Source organism: Leishmania infantum, chromosome 24, assembly GCF_000002875.2.
Source record: "Leishmania infantum JPCM5 genome chromosome 24".
In the NCBI taxonomy this organism is placed as follows: Eukaryota; Euglenozoa; class Kinetoplastea; order Trypanosomatida; family Trypanosomatidae; genus Leishmania; species Leishmania infantum.
In genome coordinates, this window is record NC_009408.2 from 186,952 (window position 1) to 206,329 (window position 19,378).

General features: G+C 60.7%; 8 protein-coding genes across 8 annotated transcripts; all 8 read left to right on the top strand.

Moving 5' to 3' along the window:
* Positions 1–641: 641 nt before the first annotated feature.
* Positions 642–2,975, top strand: LINJ_24_0520 (conserved hypothetical protein; the record flags this gene model as incomplete). The annotated part of the gene is made up of 1 exon (XM_001465845.1): positions 642–2,975. One exon carries the CDS (start codon positions 642–644, stop codon positions 2,973–2,975), a length of 2,334 nt encoding a protein of 777 aa, XP_001465882.1.
* A 1,135-nt stretch (positions 2,976–4,110) lies between these two features.
* On the top strand, positions 4,111–6,495 carry LINJ_24_0530 (putative DNAJ domain protein; the record flags this gene model as incomplete). The annotated part of the gene is made up of 1 exon (XM_001465846.1): positions 4,111–6,495. The coding sequence occupies one exon, from the start codon at positions 4,111–4,113 to the stop codon at positions 6,493–6,495; it is 2,385 nt and encodes a 794-aa protein (XP_001465883.1).
* A 2,009-nt stretch (positions 6,496–8,504) lies between these two features.
* LINJ_24_0540 (conserved hypothetical protein) lies at positions 8,505–9,188 on the top strand (the record flags this gene model as incomplete). Its single annotated transcript, XM_001465847.1, has 1 exon — positions 8,505–9,188. One exon carries the CDS (start codon positions 8,505–8,507, stop codon positions 9,186–9,188), a length of 684 nt encoding a protein of 227 aa, XP_001465884.1.
* Positions 9,189–10,568: 1,380 nt separating this feature from the next.
* Positions 10,569–11,957, top strand: LINJ_24_0550 (hypothetical protein, unknown function; the record flags this gene model as incomplete). The annotated part of the gene is made up of 1 exon (XM_001465848.1): positions 10,569–11,957. One exon carries the CDS (start codon positions 10,569–10,571, stop codon positions 11,955–11,957), a length of 1,389 nt encoding a protein of 462 aa, XP_001465885.1.
* Positions 11,958–13,048: 1,091 nt separating this feature from the next.
* Positions 13,049–14,587, top strand: LINJ_24_0560 (conserved hypothetical protein; the record flags this gene model as incomplete). Its single annotated transcript, XM_001465849.1, has 1 exon — positions 13,049–14,587. The coding sequence occupies one exon, from the start codon at positions 13,049–13,051 to the stop codon at positions 14,585–14,587; it is 1,539 nt and encodes a 512-aa protein (XP_001465886.1).
* Positions 14,588–15,461: 874 nt separating this feature from the next.
* Positions 15,462–15,854, top strand: LINJ_24_0570 (conserved hypothetical protein; the record flags this gene model as incomplete). Its single annotated transcript, XM_003392508.1, has 1 exon — positions 15,462–15,854. One exon carries the CDS (start codon positions 15,462–15,464, stop codon positions 15,852–15,854), a length of 393 nt encoding a protein of 130 aa, XP_003392556.1.
* An 818-nt stretch (positions 15,855–16,672) lies between these two features.
* Positions 16,673–16,951, top strand: LINJ_24_0580 (conserved hypothetical protein; the record flags this gene model as incomplete). The annotated part of the gene is made up of 1 exon (XM_003392509.1): positions 16,673–16,951. One exon carries the CDS (start codon positions 16,673–16,675, stop codon positions 16,949–16,951), a length of 279 nt encoding a protein of 92 aa, XP_003392557.1.
* A 1,221-nt stretch (positions 16,952–18,172) lies between these two features.
* Positions 18,173–19,261, top strand: LINJ_24_0590 (hypothetical predicted transmembrane protein; the record flags this gene model as incomplete). The annotated part of the gene is made up of 1 exon (XM_001465850.1): positions 18,173–19,261. The coding sequence occupies one exon, from the start codon at positions 18,173–18,175 to the stop codon at positions 19,259–19,261; it is 1,089 nt and encodes a 362-aa protein (XP_001465887.1).
* Positions 19,262–19,378: the final 117 nt, after the last annotated feature.

Below are 19,378 nucleotides of genomic sequence, written 5' to 3' on the forward strand. Positions count from 1 at the left end.
CAACCCACATGCACAGGCGCGGTCATATTTCTGGTGAAGCTTAGTGGTGCATGTGTGTGTGCGCGCGTGTGTGTGTCTACCTGTGAAGTGTGTGCCGTTGTTGTTGCTTAAGCGAGTAAGGGCGAGGAGGGGCACACGCGCACGCGCACGCGTCTGGGCCTCTTCTCGGTAGAGAGAGCGAAGCGCAGTGGAAAAAGGAACCGCCGAGGCACGCACAAGAGGTGGCCCCCGGAAGAGCAACCGCAGCAGGTCTCGCTGAGGGGAAGTTCCGTCTGCCACCATCGCCGCAACGGTAAAGCAAGCTGTTGAGGGCGGATGCCAGCAGAGGCTTTGGCGGGCACACGATTACGTTATGTGTGGGGCCACTTCTCACTCCCGCTCTCCAAGATCTTTATATCGCCTCATCCTCCTCCTCTCTTGGCCGCTGTCTACGATGCACTCACAGACCCCGCTGCTGCCTGTGTGTGTGCGCGCGCGGTCTTATTGATGCCTGTTTTCCGTAGCGTTTACGTTTGTGGTTTCTGTCTGCTTCCTTGTTTAGGCGGCATCGCAAGTGATCCACGCAGGTGGAGAGGGTTACATGAACCGGCATCCGCACGAGCGCCTCATCGCACCCTTCCAGGATTCGGAGCAAGCGCGCCATGGAGCAGCAGGCGCAGCTCACAGACGCTGCTCGGCAGCAACAGCAACAGCAGTGCTCGACAGGCACAGCGGCAATCACGCGCGGCATCAACGAAGAGGCCTTCGACTCAGTGCGCCAGGCGGCCGTAGTGATGTTCAAGCAGCGGACCAAAGACCTCACTCGGCTCACACAGGTGGAGACGCAGTGCCAGGCCATCGAGGCGGAGCTGCGCCAAGCCCAGACCTGTGTAACACAACTGATGGCGCAACAAGCGTCGCTGGAAGCCCTTGTGGAGGAAGAGCAGCAGCGCACTCGTCAGCGAGAAAGTCGACTGCAGGAACTGCACAGCTCTCTTTTACAGCTGGACGAGGAGCAGCAGACGAGTGGTAAGCTGCAACGATCGGCAGAGGCCGCCATCGGCGCGGCGACCGCGTTCATTCGCACGTTTACCAACGCGGACGGGCGCCTCTTTCAGCTGCTCACCATGGCCAGCGCGCGGACGGCAGGCCGCAGCGCGCTGGAGCTGCAACGGCTGCTGGCGGACGTTCAGCAGGCGCTTGTGGCAGCAGAGGCGCATCGCCAAGGCCTCATGTGTTTGCCTTCTTTCTCGCTCACAGCCGAGGCCTCCGCGAGTGGTGATTTGCGTTACACAGCCCCACCCTCCTCGACGGCAGTGGTGTCCGCCGATGCCTCCACCACCGGCGTATTGCATGCACTGCGTGAGTGGGCGGACAAGATGGACTGGGCCCAGCACCGCGAGCTTGCGGACGTTGTGCAGATCATGCAGCAGCTCGTGGCGTGGCTTTCCGCGGGTGGCAGCGCTCAAGAAGAAGCACAGCAGGCAGTTGCCGGGGGAAGAGCGTCGTATGAGTGGGGCTTGCCATGGCCGCCGCTGCCGCCATTCACCGAGGAAGCCGTGACGGAGCACCACTGGTTCGGGTCACTGTCACTGCCCTCCACGATTTTCCAAGCCGATATTCACGGCGGCGGCTCTGCGGAGGTAGCGGCTGAAGACAAGGGAACGCGCGCAACCCTTCCGCTGGAAGAGTGTGCGGTGGATGTCGATGACAACGTGGTTCCAAGCAGCGAGGTCGTGCAGCTTGTCGTGCAGCAAAACCTCCTTGCCCCACTGCAGGCGATATCGACGTACAACGCGCATCTCGCAGCTGTGTGTGCACAGAAGCACCTGCAGCTCCCTGAAGATGCGTCGTCACTCGCCGCCTCGCTAACCGCAACGAAGCAGCGGTGGATATTCTTTCACGAGGCGTGGCAACAGTGGCGTGAGGAGGTGCTGAAAACGCAGGCGGCCGCCGAAGCGGCCACAGCCGCAGCGACGGAGCTGGACGCGGCGCAAGCGGCACTCCGAGTGTTGCAGCGAAACTGTGAAGAGCAGTCTCACAACTGCGCATCTCGCAAGAAAGAAGTGGCGAGCTTCAAGGAGACGGAGATCAGCCACTACGCTGCGGCGTGGTCGAGGGGCGTGTGTGCGTCGCAAGCGCAGCGCGACTCGTTCCGCGCAGTGTCTGACGCCATTGTGTCACTAACAAAGGAGGCGTCAGCGCTGGCTACCGCCTTGCACGGCGACTCCGAGCACCACGCTCACGAGACCCACGCGCGCGATGTCGCCCTGGCCGAACAGCAAGAGCAACTCACAGCGACGCGGCAGCGCGTGGCAGTCGCCAAGACGAGGGCCGCGGCGCTGGAGGCTGAGTGTGCAGAGGCGCAGCGTGTTCAGCAGCTCGTGCGAGATCAGTTTGACGAGCTGTTGTCGTGCGCCACGAGGCGCTTGCAGCCTCCCCCCGGCGCTGCCGGCAGCAACGACGATGGCGAAAACATCAATGAGGCCGCCCCCAGGGATCTTGGCGAGTTGCCGGTGGCTCGGTGTGCGGCAAGCGTTGCACAGAAACTGCTGCGTTCGGCCACAGCATGCTCGCCGGCGCACGCGGCATGGACGGAGCGTCTTGTGGAGCTGGCATCGGAGGTCCATGACGTCGCGGCGGGGGACAGCAACGGCAGTCTTCTCATCTCGTCTGTGTCGCAACTCTTCGCAAACCTGATGGACCGCTGCGGTGGCGGTCAAGCAGCTGGCAGCGAATCGGGCAGCGAGCCCACACTCGATGCAGCGGCAGTTCGATTGGCTATACAAGACACGGTGGCAGGTCTGCGCCTCCCAAGCGACCTCTTCCTCGACGTCGTCGATGCAGAACTCATGGCTCAGGTGCCGTACCTTCGCACATGGCGGAGCGCAGAGCAGGCCATCCGTGCGAGTGTCGATGAGCACCGTGTGTTCATGTGCGACGCGACGGCCGAAATCTCTATCCTCCGCAGCGAGTTGGCGACCGCGGAGGAGTGACGGTGCTGGAAGAGATGATAGGTGGGTTGTCACGCGGGCGGCGTAGTCGTCAAACGGGCGGTGCACTCACGCCGACTTGCGCGTTCGACCTCATCCACGTCGCCTTCATGAGCATGCACCTCTTCACTTATACCTCAGCTCGCCCTCCCTCGGCTCCTCCTCAAACCTGTTTGGGGGGGGGGGATAGGAGGAGGGCGGCGACGCTGGCGGCTGATCGCTCCCTTGTTTCGCTATGCATTTGTTTTTTTTTCTCTGTGTGTGTGTTCTGCTGTGCTTCTGATGCCACGGCTGTACTGCTACTCATCTGCTGATATCGTTTCTCTCCTCCTTTCAAACTCGCGTGCACACCCGCATGTGCGTGCCTTCTACACCATCTGCGCCCGCACCGCAGAGGTGAGGACACGAAACGACGGAGGAAGATGGAGGATAAACCTCCTCTGCCGAATAGCCCGAACGCTGGCTTACGGGTCGAAGGCTCTTTGCTGTGGCCACTGGAACGCATCGCAGCGTTCCATTGCACGACCGCTTCCTCTCTTCGTTTCGGCGCTGCCTGCCTTTGCTGTGCTCGCTCATCATCCCCCGCCGCTCCCGCCCCCTCCTCCTATCCCCACACGCATAGAAGTACACGCACACGCACGACATAACGCAACGAAGAGTCCGTCTTTCCTTGACGTGTGTGCAACTCATCTGCCCACCGCTCCCCTCCCTCCCTCCCTCCCTGTTGAACCTTCCGCGTCTTTCCGAGGTGTTTGCACTATTGTGTTGGGCACTGCTCTTGGTGTGTTCGTCTTTTTCAGTTTCTGGTCCACCCTCACGGCCACTGAGTGTGTGCGTGTGTATGCGCGCACCTTTGTTTTCCGGGTTTCTGTGCCGCCGCCCGAGCAGCAGCCCCCCGTCTGTGACACGCGATCTACGTGTTCTCTGTCTGTCGCTCTCTGTGTTCTGCAGTGCTCTTCTTCGCCGATTATCGTCATTATCTTTCCCGCTTCTTGCTGCATCGCTGGAGCTGTGAAGTCCTACGTGGTGCACACGCACATCACTTCGGCATCACCCCGCTGTAACTTGGACCTGCAGCCTGGCGCCTCCCCCCTTCCTTTCTCTCTCTCTACCCTCAGACCATCGGCTACACAGTACGATGCGCTCCCTCACGACAAGGCGGTGCGTGGCATTGGGGTTGCTTGGACTTCTGCTCGTCATATGCCTGAGACATGAGCCGGCAGGCGTGACGGCACTGGTCGCTACGAGCACCCGTCACACCGCCTTATACAAGGACCTCGGCGTGGCGGCTGGAGCCAGCAAGGAGGAAATCAAGAAGGCCTTCCGTGCATTCACCCGCCAGCACCACCCCGACCTGAAGGAAACCTTCCAGGAGAAGGAGGATGCCAAGGCAGCCATGGCGAAGGTGCTGCGTGCCTACGAGGTGCTGTCGGACGACAAGAAGAAGTCCGCGTACGACGAGTCGGGCATAATCCCTGGCGAGGCCCCAAACTTGGAGGAGATGACGGCCAACGAGCTCTTCGAGTACTACCACCAGTCTTCGCCCATCTTCTCGAAGTCGCCGACGCTGAAGAGCCTGACGCAGCTGCGTCGTCTGCAAGAGTTCCGCGGTGGTCGTGTCTTTTTGATTCAGGTCTACGACGATACCCAATGCAAAAACTGCCGTTACTACAGCGCCGCGTGGGAGATGCTGTACCAGTCCAGTCTGGTGGAGGCTGGCGTGCTGGAGATGTATCGCATTGATGCCCTAAGTGAGGAGGGCAGTCCACTGCTCGCCCACCTCGGCATCCGTTACCGTAAAGAGCCATATGTGCTCGCCATCGTGGACGGCGAAGCCTGGACGCTTTATAGCATTGCGGAGGCCATGAAGCAGCGCAACCACAACCGCGCCTTCCACAGCCTGCTTGAGTTCGTGATGTCTTTCTTCTACGACGTCTTTCAGCAAACGAGGTCACTGGAGGTAACGCAGCTGGAGGACATCCTCACGTTCCTGCGTGCCCCGCGGTCCGTCAAGCAGCCGCTGCGTGCGCTGCTGCCCACGATCAACGCCGAGTCGATTCCGGTGGCGCTGCAGATGCGCTACAACCAGGTCGAAGTCCGCAGTGTGCCGCGCGAATTTCTGCTCGAGTTCGTGGAGGAGTACTGCGAGATGGAGATCGGCGTGAAAGACCGCTTCGGCGAGAGCGTCCCGATGGCGGAGTTCATTGTTGTGTCGACGGAGGCGTTGCCTATGCCGCCCAAGGACGTGACCGAAACCAGCGACACGGCAGCGTTGGAGGCGGAAACCGAGGCGTCGACACCGCAGAAGAGCTGCCGCCTTGTGCACATCGGCGCTGCGGTGGCGCTCACCTACAGGAAAGCCTCAAGGTTTATGGAAGACCACCTGCCGGAGCGGCACGTGGGCATGAAGGGCCTCCGCTACGCCGGCGCGACGGACTTCCTGCAGGTGTGCCGTGACAACTGCGTGGTTTGGATGCGCGAAGACTGCGCGGAGGCCCCAGACGCACACGTGGCGGCCCTCATGGCAAACGACTACCTCTCCTTCAAGACCGGCTACTGGTGCATGGAGGAGGAACGCAGGCTGGCCGAGGTTCTGAGCAAGGCCGGTGTGTGGACGGCGACGTCCAAGAGCATGGCCGCGTCTCCCTCAGCTCTCGTCGCCTTCGTCGGCGGCAACGACAGCGTCACCTACCAGCTCGTGTCCCTGCAAGCCAAAGCGCCAGAGGAGCTCACAGCGCAGGACATATACACCGCCCTGTCGACGCTGGTGGGCAACGCCGAGGAATCCGAGGACGGCAGTGAGGCGGCCAGGGTCGCGGCGCCGATCCCGTCGCACCTCCCGCAGCCCGTCGCCAGCCTCCTCGCCACAGACGGTTTCCCGATCTCCCGCAAGCAGCGTCTCTACATACAGGCCATGACCATCTATACCTTTGCAGCCCCGCTGGTGTCCAACTCGTGGCCGTTCTTCATGATGTACCTAGTCCACCGCTTCGTCCTGAACCGCAACAAGCCAGAGGCCGAAGAGGAGGCAAGGAAGAAGCGCGAGGAGTCTGCCGCCGCCGCCGCCAACGGTGTCTCGAGCGCGAATGAGGCATCCGCAGCGCCGGTGCGTCGTCGCATCCGCAAACCGCAGCCGCGGGTCGGCCCGTACAATCCGCGCGACATGAAGTGGGCCAAGGAGGAGAAGGGCTTCCTGCTCTTACTCGTGGAGGACGGCTTGGCAGCCGGGGCTCTGCCGCTCCCCCGTCTTGCCTTGGACGAGCCCTTCACCGTGCGCGTCCTCGGCACCGGACAGGGCAAGTGGCGCCAGTGGATCCTCGAGCACAAGCCGGCCGCTCCGGAAGGTGCGGCGGAGAAGCTTCCAGAGGCGGAGCGCCAGATCTCCCTCATGGCCATCCGCAAGACTCGCATGAAGGCCCTTGTCAAGTCGGACGCGCAGACGATCGATGCCTTTCTGCGTGACCTCCTCGACGGTACAAAGAACCCGAGCGAGGAGCTGCCGTCGTGGGCGTATGACGAGTAGTCGTGTGTGATTGTTCCTTGCTGTTGTGTGGTCGAGGGAGACCAGAGAAGGGAAGTGGGCAAGCGGGCAGGCGGCCGCCTGGGCAATCGCTGGCCGTCTCCTTGACTCGCAGGTGTGGGGAAAAAACGCGTAGATCTCCTCTTTGTGTGCCCCCTCTTCCTGTGTCCTCGCTCTCCACACGCTTTTTTTTGGGGGGGCATCTCCATTGTGGTCGTGAGCTGCGCCTGAATGCTTATCTGTCGGTGCGTTATGGCGTGTGGGTGCGGGCCTGTGTGTCTCTTGGAGCTGGTGCTGCATTCTTTTTTGTGTCAGTTTTTCCGAGGGCGCCGCTTCCCTTTCCTTTCGTTGAACTCGTGTCGTTTTCGGCACGCCGAGATGGTTAATGATGTGCTTCCCTGCTCTTCCTCTGTTAATCCTCGTGTGCCGTGTACTCACGTCCTCCCCACCGCCACGCAGGGAAACAACCGTTAAAGACGGATTCAAGGCGTCCCTCTTTTCCAACGTGTGCCAATTCACTCCCATCGAAGGTGAGGCCAAACGCCACGCTGACCTCCGCCCCCCCCCCCTCCCCGGCACACACACAAGCACACGCACACCACCCCTGCCACAGACCCCCATGACGCGTGGTGCGAAGCATGCCGTAGACACACGCGTTGCAACAATGTGCGCCGGCTCAGTCACCGGAGCACGGCCCCTGCCCCAAACCCTACGCACCCACGCTCTGCAGGTGGCCTCAGAGCGGCTCCCCCACCATGCCGGCCGCCACCTGGCGCGTCGCTTGGGGTGGGATACGCTCGAGCCACGCTGACGCCTTGGGCATCATGTGTATGGTGCAAGCGTGTTCAGTGTCGTAGGACTCTCCGGCGTCACGCCATCCAGGACCTGACGGTCAACATCAGCAGCGATAAACCGCTCTCACTCTCCCTCCCCCCCCACCCCCTCCTGCGTCGTAGGCACCTGACGCTGTCACCACCAGAGGTGGCTCAGCATTTGGCAGGGAGAGAGGAAGGCTGCTCGGCTTCCTCCCGCACAGAGAATGGGGGGGAGGAGGGGGTTATGGGCCCTGTGATACCGCGTACGGTGTGAAGTGTGATATGTGTGTGTGTTTGTGTGTGTGTGTGCCGCGCGAGGCAGCGAATGCCGGAGCAGCGGGCACTGCCATCGGTATGGGTGAAGGATGAGTCTGCGGAGTTGTGTTTAAGTGTGTTATGTTCAGCCATGAGCCCCTCCCCTCTCTTTTTTTGTTTTGTGGAGAGGGCCTCTTGTTGTGAAGCCGATGCATGCACATGTGGTAAAGATACAAAGACGGAGCACTGACCACATCCGCGAAGGTGGTGTGCATCCCCACCCGAACAACGAAGGACAACAGAAAGGCATCAGAGCGTAAGCATCGGTGTGCCTGTGTGTGTGTGTGTGTGTGTCTCGGACAGACAAGGGAGCCCCTCTCCGTCGTGGGAAACCTCCACGTGGGCGAATCCACCTTACGCTGCCGCCCCGGCCTCCCCACTCCACTCCCATCCTCCTCCTCCCCCACTGACGCGTCTTCTCTTGGCATGGCGGCGGTGGGTGGGAAAACAAAAACAGAATGGCAGAAAGGTTCAGCGCGGACCTTTTTGAGGAGGAGGGGGGTGGCTGCTGCCACAGATGGAGCGCACGCTCACGCACACACACACACACAGACACAAACATATGTCTGTGTCCTGTCGAGCAACGAAATCGGCGTCTGCTTGCGCCTTCGACATGCCCATGTAGTCTACGGTGCTTGTTGTGTATGCCCCATCGCATCCCTCTCCCTATTGCCCACTTGTTCTCCTCTACTCTTATTTGGGCCCATGCGCATGCACGCGCAGATACGCGTACACCGATACGCACACGCCCGCACCTCCAACGCCCACTTGGCTGGCTCATTCCGCCTTGCCAGCGACCTCCATACGCCGCACGACCGCGTCAGGTACTCATAGAGACTCATACACGCACGCACACATAGAGGCTCACAGGTCCATCTTCGCATGGAGCCCTATGCATCGCCGGCGGCGGTGCCACCGCCTCATGTCGTGTATGATGCACTGAGTAAGGCGCAGAAGGCGGCACCGCAACTGAGGCCGATTCCCGCCTTCGAAGTGTATAAGGTAGCGCGGGAAGAGGAGCTGGCCGCCTACCGTATGCTGTGTCGCGTACTTTTCATGCATCACGGCACCCCACTTCCCAAGGCGCAGCAGCGCATCCTCGATGACATGGGCGAAGAGCTGTGTATTGGGCAAACGCGGCAGGGACTGGAGAAAGAAATGGCGGAGCAGGACAAGGTGCTGCAAGGCATTCGCAAATCCGGCGTGCTGCGGCGCCGCGGCGACTTCACCGATGGTGTGGAAGAGATGACCGTGGAAGACTACCTCACCGAGGCTCCGAAGGACGACGGCAACGGCCTCTACACGCCCACCCCCAAGGCGCGTCGCGTTGACGGGGCAGACCCCGGCGCCACACGAGCAACAGTCATCGCTGCCGCCGCCGGTTTGGGCGCCAAGCGCAAAGGTAACGTGCACGCCGTTGTGTCGAAGCTGGCGAAGGAGGTTGAGACTGCCGGCAAGAGCCTGCTGTATGCGAGCAGCGCCCAGGAAGAGCAGCAGCTTATCCAAGTCCTTCAGCAAAAACGTGAGTTGCTGGTGGCGCTGAGAGAGGAGCTGACAGAGGCGTAGAAGGGCCAGGGCGAGCACGAAAAAAAAAGGAAACTTACACAGTCACACACACACGCATGCGCGCGCGGCTGCTAAACAAATGGCGAAGCTGCGACGGAGGTGCAGGTTCGCTGTGCGTGATGGTGCGCGCATGTGTCTGCGCGGTGCCTGATAACGGCTCATTCGCAGTGCTCAGGGTGCTGTGCTGCTGCAGTGGTGTCCTCCTTCTGCCCCACGTTCTCTATTTTTTTCGCATCCTTCAATGCTGGTCAGCCTCCTTTTGACTTGCACACACACACACACGCACACGCGGAGAACGGCAGAACGAAGCACGCAGAGGCGCGGTGTAGTGTGTGAGGAGGAGGCCCAGATGTAGGGCTCAAAGGGCAACAGCGATCGACAGAGGTGCTGCCGCGGGATAACAAGCGCATGCCGCTTCAGGCCGAAAAGAAGATAACTGGAGATCAGACGGACGCTGCAAACAAGCGAAGAGCCACTGCGAGAAGGAACTTTGTGTAGGCGTAAGGAGTGGGTGAACGGATGGCACACACACACACACACACACACAAACCTTCTCTCTTCGATGCCCACGCACCGCCGTGTGCCCCCACCCACCTCACCCCCACCCCTTCTTGCTCTGGCCCTCTCTCGCGCTGGTCACCCATCTCTCACAAACAGCACTGCTTTGCACCCGAGACACGCGGATACGCATACGCGGCAAGCGTGGGAAGGAGAGATGATCGCATGTTGTGATGCTCTCTGTACTTGAGCTCCTGCGCGGGTGCCCACGTACCTGTACATAGCACGCACCTCCATCACTCTCACTTCCATGCTTTGCCCCACCCCGCCCCATCACCATCGCCACCGCGTACCGCACGCGCAGCCGTGCCTACTCTCTTCCCCTCCGCCCCTCTCGGTTGTTTCCCCCTTTTTTCCTTGCCTGGTTGTGCGTTGTCGCCGTGAAGTGGGATGATCATCGCCCTCCCAGCAGTACGCACAAGCACCCGACTCGTTAGCGCACCCGTGAGCCGTTGCGTCTCGGCATTCCTGCTGTGCTCCGTTTTGCTTTTCACCCGCCGTTCCCTTTTGGCGTAAGCATGGATGTGGCGCCCGTGTAAGCGGCTGCGGCGTTGCAGCGCATACGTCGCCGCACCGTCGACGGCTGCCGCGGCAGCCCTCGGTACGCCTCAACGGCACTGTGCGGAAACGACAGGCAAGGCTCAGTACGCCTCGAACTCAGAGCATCATGGTCTGGCCGCCTCAGCCACACTGCCGACGGCCACGGCCCTGCGCCGTCGAAAGCTGCGGTGTTTGCGGGGCGCCTACCACGCAAGTCGTGCCGTGGCGCAACTCCTTCTGTCTCTTCTTCAGCCAGCGCGAAGCATCCTGGGCTACATGGACATGACGGACGCCATGAAGAACCTTGCCACCGCTCTGGAAGGTAGTCCGGTCTCGCTGGAGCATGAGGGGCCTCTACAAGATGCACACCTGATCGCAATACGAGACCTCGCCACGAGCGCGACAGTCACAGACCTTCGCAGTCGATTATTGAACGGCTCTTTGTGTCCTCGAGGGGCCACAAGTCTCACAGCAGCACTCTGGAATAAGACGAGCGTGCGCGACTACCAAAAATGCCTTTTGGCAGCACGCCAAGCTCGTCTCGATGCCGGGCACTCCTTCAACGGCTACGACCACCTCGCAGAGGCCGGGGCCGCCATGCGCAGCGCGATGTGCTCGGATGTGGCCGAGCCGAAAACCTGCGCCGAGTGGGCCCGCCTCATCGACCTCTACACCTCCTTCCTCCCTGATCGGTCCCACATCCACGAGCTGGAGAATCTGCCGCAGGAGATCGCCATTGGCGAGCTGCTCCGCGAGACCGTCGAGCGCGTGCGCAGGGCGGAGGATCACGCCGGCGGCGATGGCTTCGCGCTGGACTGCGTCGTCGACGTCGGCGGCGGCAACGGCTTCCTTGCGGCGCAGGTGGCGGAGCGCCTGCAGTGCGACAGCGTCGTCATCGACCCCTTCTTTCCGGCGCACTCCATCGACTGCTGCCCGCGGCTGTGGCCCGACACAGCGCACCGCGCACGGCCCGCCACGCGCCGGCAGCGCACACTGCACCGCACCGTGGCGCTGTTCCGCGACGTCCGCTGGTCGGACGCTGTGCCGGCAACGCCAGCACGCACGGCCCTCATCGCGAAGCACCTGTGCGGCAGCGGCGTGGACGAGGTGCTGCGCCATCTGGAGGCGCAGGAGTCTCTGCCGCGCATCCTCGTTCTGGCGCCGTGTTGCTTTAACAAAATCACCGTTGATCGGTACTGCGACGCTGCCTACCTGAGGCAGGTCATGGGCATCGGCTCCGAAGAGGCCCTGGCGCGTGTGAATCGGCTCACAGACTGGAACATGTCATGCTATCAGAGCACCCACGAGCGCATGTTGGCGCGGGTCGAGGCGGCTCGGCGAAGCTCAGCCACAAGTGGCAGGGGATGCGCCTGCGAGGTGCAGATAGCTATGGAAGCCTCTGCGTCGCAAGCGCTCCCCGCCGTTGACGGCAGCTCTGCCGCCACTGCTCCGCTGTTCTGCTACCAGCGCCGAAGCGGTCCTCGCTCCATCGCAAACAGTATCACGTGTACCCATGACTTTGCGCTGCTGGTCGAGGCCCTTCTCAACTACGGGCGAATGCAGTGGCTGCAGCAGCGCCACTACGACGTGCATCTGGTGCAGTATGTGCCCGATGTGGTGACGCCGAAAAACAAGTGTTGGCTCGCGATTCGACAAGCGCACACGAGTTGAATGCTGGAATCGATCGTGCCCCTGCACGTCTTGTCTGTCTCTCTCTCTCTCTGGCGACACGCGGATAACACCTTTGTATCCGTGCCGCAAGGCCCATCAAGGCCGGTGCCGCTGTTTGTGTCTCCCAGTGTAGCCCCGCTCACACGTAGGCGCCTGCGCCTACATAGATGCCGGCAGCGCACGACGAGCTTCCGCGCACGCACTTCGGTCGTAAAGATCACCTTCCACCCACACACACAAAAAAAAAAGCAACTTTCGGGTGTGCGCCTAGAAAGGGGACGGTACAGAACCAAGGTGTAGGTCGATAGCGGCTACACGAAGGGGTGTGGAACGATACACCGAGGGAGACCCCCTGCACAGCTGTTATGGTAGACGCCCCGCCATGCCTCTGAGGGCGGGTAAAGAAGTATCGTAGTGTGTGGAAGGCGAGTATGCCTCAACGACAACTGTCGCATCGACCTCCGGTATGGCGTGACGCCGAGGACCGCCCGAGACACGACCCCGGCACTTCAAAGAGAAAACAGCCCCCGCATTTGAGGAGGACGTCCGTGTGACGGTGTGTACGTCAACGTCATGCGCAGACGCGCACGCACATGTAAGGCCCATCACTTCCTCGCCACTTCTCTCTCTCTCCCCCCGTACTCCTCGCTCTCCCTTCCACGTCGGACTGCATCGCGTACGCGCGCTTACGCTACGTTTTCTTTGCTCGGTTTGCGCGTGTGTGTAACGCGTGTGTGTTGGGTGTATACCTTACTCGCGTTTTCTGCCGTTGGGCGTGCGCTGCATGGCAACGGAACGGCGGTCCTTGTCCGACAAAACAACTGCTCAAGCATCTGCATGTGGCGGCACATGCGCGTCATTGAAAAGACAAGCATCCTTCACAGGATTCCTTTCTGTGAAGTATATCAGGAACGTCAAAACAGATATAAGCAGAAGTTTGAACGTGTCAGGGCAGCAGCGGCTGCAACTGTGCCGACGGAAGACTACAGCAGCAGCGGCTTGGTGGCCGAAGTGTGGCGACCACGGAATGGGTAGTCGCCTGCTCTTACCCTCCAACAACAGCAGCACCATCTGCAGCTGCAGCGGTGGCTATGCAGAACTACCGCTGCAAGCAGAGACAATACCACAGCGTGCTGTGGTCGCTGCAGTTTGTGCTCGCTCTCCTACACCACGCGCGGAAAGGCGCCGCACGTGCACGTCAGCAGCAACACGAGCGCGGCAACGCTAGGGAGGACAACAGCTGTTGCTGCTCAACCTCAACTGGTGCCGCTGACACGGAGTCAGATACTTTGATTGCGTTTCAAGCGGCCGCAGACGGTGCCTTGGCCTCGTTCGCAACACAGGGACCGCTTTCTGCCTCGCAGTTGCTCTCCCTGCAGAACAGCCTCACTGACGCTGACGTACGTGATCTCTGCGTGCAATGCATGCGCCACTTCATCACCCAGCAGCAGCAGCCGGCGCCAACGCTCACGTCTGTGCAGCAGCCGCTCTTCAGCGCTGAAAACGTCTTTGCCGCCCCTACGCCTCTTCTTCTCGTGCTGTGGCCAACCGAGAGTGTTCGCCAACACTACACATGGGCTTTGGAGGTGGCTCACCACCACCGCATCGACCACAGCGACCTCCTCGCCATACCAGGCTACCTGCAGGAGGCTGGCCTGCACGCGCGGCGTGTCTTTGCGGGGTATAGCGGCGCCAAACATGATGAAAGGTCCACCGTGGCGCAGGACTCAGAGCAGCGGGCAGCGCATGAGTGGGCCCGCCTCATCGACCTCTACACCTCCTTCCTCCCTGATCGGTCCCACATCCACGAGCTGGAGAATCTGCCGCAGGAGATCGCCATTGGCGAGCTGCTCCGCGAGACCGTCGAGCGCGTGCGCAGGGCGGAGGATCACGCCGGCGGCGATGGCTTCGCGCTGGACTGCGTCGTCGACGTCGGCGGCGGCAACGGCTTCCTTGCGGCGCAGGTGGCGGAGCGCCTGCAGTGCGACAGCGTCGTCATCGACCCCTTCTTTCCGGCGCACTCCATCGACTGCTGCCCGCGGCTGTGGCCCGACACAGCGCACCGCGCACGGCCCGCCACGCGCCGGCAGCGCACACTGCACCGCACCGTGGCGCTGTTCCGCGACGTCCGCTGGTCGGACGCTGTGCCGGCAACGCCAGCACGCACGGCCCTCATCGCGAAGCACCTGTGCGGCAGCGGCGTGGACGAGGTGCTGCGCCATCTGGAGGCGCAGGAGTCTCTGCCGCGCATCCTCGTTCTGGCGCCGTGCTGCTTTAGCAAATGCTCGCTGGACACCTACATCGACCCTGACTTTGTGTCCGCGCTGCTGGGGCTGGGCAGTGCTGCAGCCTTCTGCCATCTAACGCGCTTGACAGACTGGAATGCGTCCGTGCACCAGCGATTGCAGGGTGTCGCTCTGTCGGGGAGAGGCCCCTCAGCATCGGTCTCGAAGAAGTCCGTGCGTTACTTTGTCTCCTGTCCAGAGGGCATAGCCGCCTCCGTCGAAGCCGTCGTGAGCCAAGGACGCGTACAGTGGCTTCAGCGTCACGGGTACATCGTGCGACTAGTGGAGTACGTTCCCGACTGCGTGACACCAAAGAATCGCTGTATGGTGGCATACCGTACGTGACGTACGGGCTCGGCCGTTTCCTCGTATCCTAACAAGTGAGCCTGTGGTAGAGAGTGCGCGCAAGCTGTCTGTGCTGCCTTACCTGCACGCATAACAACGACGATAGAGATCGAACACTTCTCTGTAGCTGATGCGTGCTGCTGCCGCCGTTGCTGCCCACTGTTCATCCCACGCATCTCTGCCTGAACTTCAGCCAGGCCGCTACAAGCATCGTCTACTTACCCCGACGACGAAATGAGACCTGCCTGCACCTTCGCTGCGTCGCTTCGGGTGGTCGGTGAGCCAATCTCTCTTGCTCGCTTATCCTCTGCCGCGGCTCTCGTCAGGCCATTGAATGCGTCAGGAAGACACGCTGGCAAGTGCGACTCTCCCCCCCCCACACACACACACGTGCATGCCTCGTCCAAGCACTCTGGTGTAATGGTAGACGCCGCGGCAAGCCGTCGCATGCATGCAAGCGGCTGCGTCATGTCCTCTTGTTGGGTGCCCCCTTCTTTCCTTTCCTCCTGAGCATCCGCCAACACCACAACTGCCCTGTGTGGCACGGTCTTCCCGTACATCATCTCTGGGCAACGAATCAAACTGGGCATCTCCACCTCCTCTCATATGTGTATGCATCTCTGTGTGTGTGTGTGCATGTCCACAATGCACTTGGCCGTTCACTTGATCCCCTTTCACACATCTGCAGACCATCTCTCTTGCCTTCCCTACCGGCATCACCTCCTTCACGTGCCAGGCCCTCCCCATTCAGCGCGCCGTCGTCACATAGGGACCTCTTACTCCTCTCGAGCTTCTTGATGACAGCTGCGCTGCCGCTTGTTACCCGCCGTCACCACCACCACCACACTTTTCATCGTCTCTTGCCTTCTTCGCCATGTCGACCGACCTCGAGTGCGGGTCTGAGGCGCTGGGCCGTTACACGTGCAAGGATGCCCCACGCCCAAGTGTGTGCTGCACCAACGGCTGCTGCGCCACCTCTCCTTACGACCTGGACATGTACGCGGGGCTGCCGCTGTGGCTGCGCATTGTCGTGGCAATCTTGGCTGGTTTCGCAATGGTGCTCATTTTCGCTTTTTGCCTCTATCGCGATCGCCGCGCCCTGCGTGCGTACACACTACTCAAGCAAGAGGAGGCGGAAGAGCGACGACGGCAGCGGCGATCGGAAGAGCTTCACGAGGTGCATCCCATCGGGCCGCAGAACAGCGGGGGTGAAACCTTGCATATACCCGATACACAGAGTCGCCCATCTCTCCGCCTCGCCGGATAAGCAAAGGCATCGAGTGCGATGATGACGTGCTCATAGACGATCTTGCATGGCGCACGTGCATCTGTGTGTGTGTGTGTGTGTATCCGTCTCTCTCTCTGCTATTCTTCTGCTTCCTCACGCATCGCTAATCCTGCCCCCTCCCCTCAGGCCATACAGCCTTCCAGACATACATGTATATATGTCTGCTCTACCTCTGTGTGTGTATATGTGTGGAATGGGCCATCGCCTCGTCAGTCGTCTGTCCTTCCTTCCCTCCAAGGCTCTGCTTCCTCGTTCATGCACGGTGTCGTCGTGGTGCCTTCTACGTACGCATCTCCCACGCTCTCTCTCCTCTCCGCATTCACTCTTCCCACCTCCACTAGCTCGGGCGACGGGTATCATCTTTATTTCCACTCTCACTAGTCTGAAAGGCCCGTTCGTGGCAGCACCCCCCCCACAAATAAACGCGCGCGTATGACCCCTCCTCCTCCGTCGTTCCTTTCTCACACACACCTCTTCCTTGGGACACATACGGGCGCGTAGAGCGAGAGCGAGAGCGAGAGAGAGAGAGACCGGGCCCAAGTACTGTCTTTCCCGTCCTCATTTTGTTGGGTTAGTTGTCTGTCCGTGCGGAGTGCCCAAGCCCCCCTCCCCTACTAGACCATCGTTAGATAGTGGGGGAGGAGGCTCATAGAGACAGGCAGACAGACAGACACGCGCACTGTCGCAAATGTACAAGCACAGACTCATTTTGCGATCTTTCTTATCACCACCACGACAACCCCGCCCCCCGCCCACCTCAACTCTCTGATGTGACCGGCGTCTGCCTTTGCACTGCCATGGACATTGATATGTTTCTGCTCTTCGAGACCGTGACGGCCGGCATCTTCGGCGTCGTGCTCGTCACGATCATCGGGATGAGCATCTTAGCCTGCGTGCAGCGCGGGCAGCGGATGAAAGAGCGAAGGCAGCAGTGCGAGGACTTAGTAGCCAGTACTAGAGAAAAGCAGCAGCATCTCCAGTGGCTCGCTGGGATCAACAACCTCAGTGATAATCCAGATCTCTTTGACGATGGTGCCTCCAACAGCTCCTGGTCTTCCCGCAAATCACGATGGTGAGCCCTCCTCACCTTCCTTTGCCTCCTCACTTCCTGTACGGTCTCCTCCCTATAATAGTGATAGCCTTTGTTGTCTTGCCACAGTAGATGTGCGCTGCTGATCTGTGTGTGTGTGTGTGTGTGTGTGTCCTTGTCTGCACGCTTTCGTCGTGGGCATTTTTTGTTAGCCAGATGGAGAGGAGGGGAGAGGGGGCTGGGACACACATCCCTACGCACACATGCACGCCAACTCACTCAGAATCGCCAGATGAGGTAGACACGCACACACATACATGCACACACTTCCTCCCTACTGTCCCTACCACCACTATCGGCTTCGTTATCTGTAATCCACCATCCTCATCACTCAGCGCCACTGTGGACTCAACATCTCCGCTTGGCAGCCGCCTCTTTTTCTCTCTCCTTCACTCCTCCCTCTCACTCACGTGTTCGTGTCAAGCCCACCCAGAGACACCCCGACACACATGCGCTTGCACTCTTGTTGCTGTCATTGTCGCATCGCGCTCTATCCCCCTCTCTCTCTGTCTACGCCTCGCTTCGTATTGAGGGTTGGTGCTTTCCCCTTCCTTGCCGGCCTCTGTGTGTGTGTGTGTGTTCGTGTCGTAGCACTCTCATCTCTCTCCTCTGTCCCTCGTCTCCGCGTCAATCGCCGCGTTCTTCATCTTCCTCACTTCGTGTGCCGACACGGGCCCTCTCCATCACGGCTTCATCTCAGGCACCGCCGCAGTCCCCCCCCCCTTCACACTGCCAACCGGCATCTGTGCTCCCTCGCCATCTCGTCTGCCTTTGCGTGTTTGTGTGCGCGTGCTTTGGAGAACGCAGGGCAAGCGGTGGGGAAGTCAGAGCGTCAGCCATGAGGGAAACGATGAAGCACATCGTGCGGGCACCTGTCTCTGTGGGTTACTTTTCGTTTCGCCGCTCTCACCCCCTCTCCTTCCTCTCACAGCCTGTGTGACGGGTCTCGTGCCTCCACCACCACCCCCATCAACCGCACATTCACAGGCACGCGTGTCGCACACGTACTCTTGTTCTCCATCTCCAATACCCTCCGCCTCCATCCTCCCCTCTCACACTCTGGCTTCTCGCAGTTGGAGGCTCGAAGTGAAGCGGGTGCGAGCACCGTCAGCCGCAGGGGGAGGGGGCAGAGACACCGCCTCCAAGGCACCATCACCCTTGTCGATATTTGGGAGCTGGCCACGTGGCTGCACTGTTGGCTCTGACGATGGATAAGGCGAACCACGCCCAACACGGCCGGGCGCCAGGCAAGCAGAGCCGCTCTATTTTTGTGTTCGGCGTTGCTATCATGATCGTCATCCTCTTCTTCATCGGCCACATGCTCACCATACGCCCTATCACCAGCATAGAGGATGATATACTCATCAGCGCCTACACGCGTGCGCAGTTGGCAATGCGCGAGGAGTGGGTCGATGCAGACACCCGACTCGCCGAGCGTCCGAACCTCATCGTGCGGAACCGGGCTCAGCTCCTGGGACTTTATCGCCTCCGCGTGTTTGTTGTCGCCACGGAGGCGGAGGTACCCAATGTAACCCGTGTGCTCAACTCCTTGAGAAGCTGTAATTACTCGCAGCGTGTGTTTCCCATCGACATCGCCGTGCACGTGCTGGGCAACGCGTCCGCTATGTCGTTTGTGCCCTGGCCTCAGGGTCGCCTCGACTTCTACGCGCACCGCCTGTACGACAATGTCAGCCCGTCTGTGCCGATGATGATGGCGGATGTGTGGAAACCGCAGTCGGATTTTGAGCTTGGGATGCTGTTGACAGCCTCGGCGCAAGTGTCTCCGTACTGGTTCCAGTGGGTGATGAGCGCGCTGCGTCACTACGCCCCGACCTCGACAGAGACCTCCATTGAGCTTGCCACTGACAAGGACTCCGGGGCTGGGCGGGGACGGCTGCTCAGCCCACTGTCAACTACACTGAGCGGTTTGGCGCTGGGCATGCCCGTCGCCGGGACAACGGTCAACGCAGTGTCCACCTTCTTCGCCCCTCACCCGAGCACCACGTCCATCTTTACAGCTTCCTTTTGGAAAGCTATGGTGGCGCGGGCAGGGCCTGGCACCGATGTCTACGCCGCTCCGGAAAGCTGGCAGGCCTTCCTCAGCACCTCCACGAGGGTGCCTGGCCACGGCGAACACCGGTTTCTGTACCCTCCACTCGACAAGTTAGGGGCGCTGGCCTGCGAGGAGACCACAACGTGCGCTATACGCGCGCTGAATCCGTCAGAAGTGGCGGAGCTGGTAAACGTCCCGGCGTCGGTGGATAAATTGCCGCGGTTGCAAGAGCAGGGAACTTAACGCGGAGTCCGTGCATATGTTTTGCGGTTCGGGATTACCCTCTCCCTCTGCTGTTCACTCACTCATTGGGTCGCCCCTCATATCCTTGCAGCTGTTCTCCCCCAGTGGGGTGCTTCC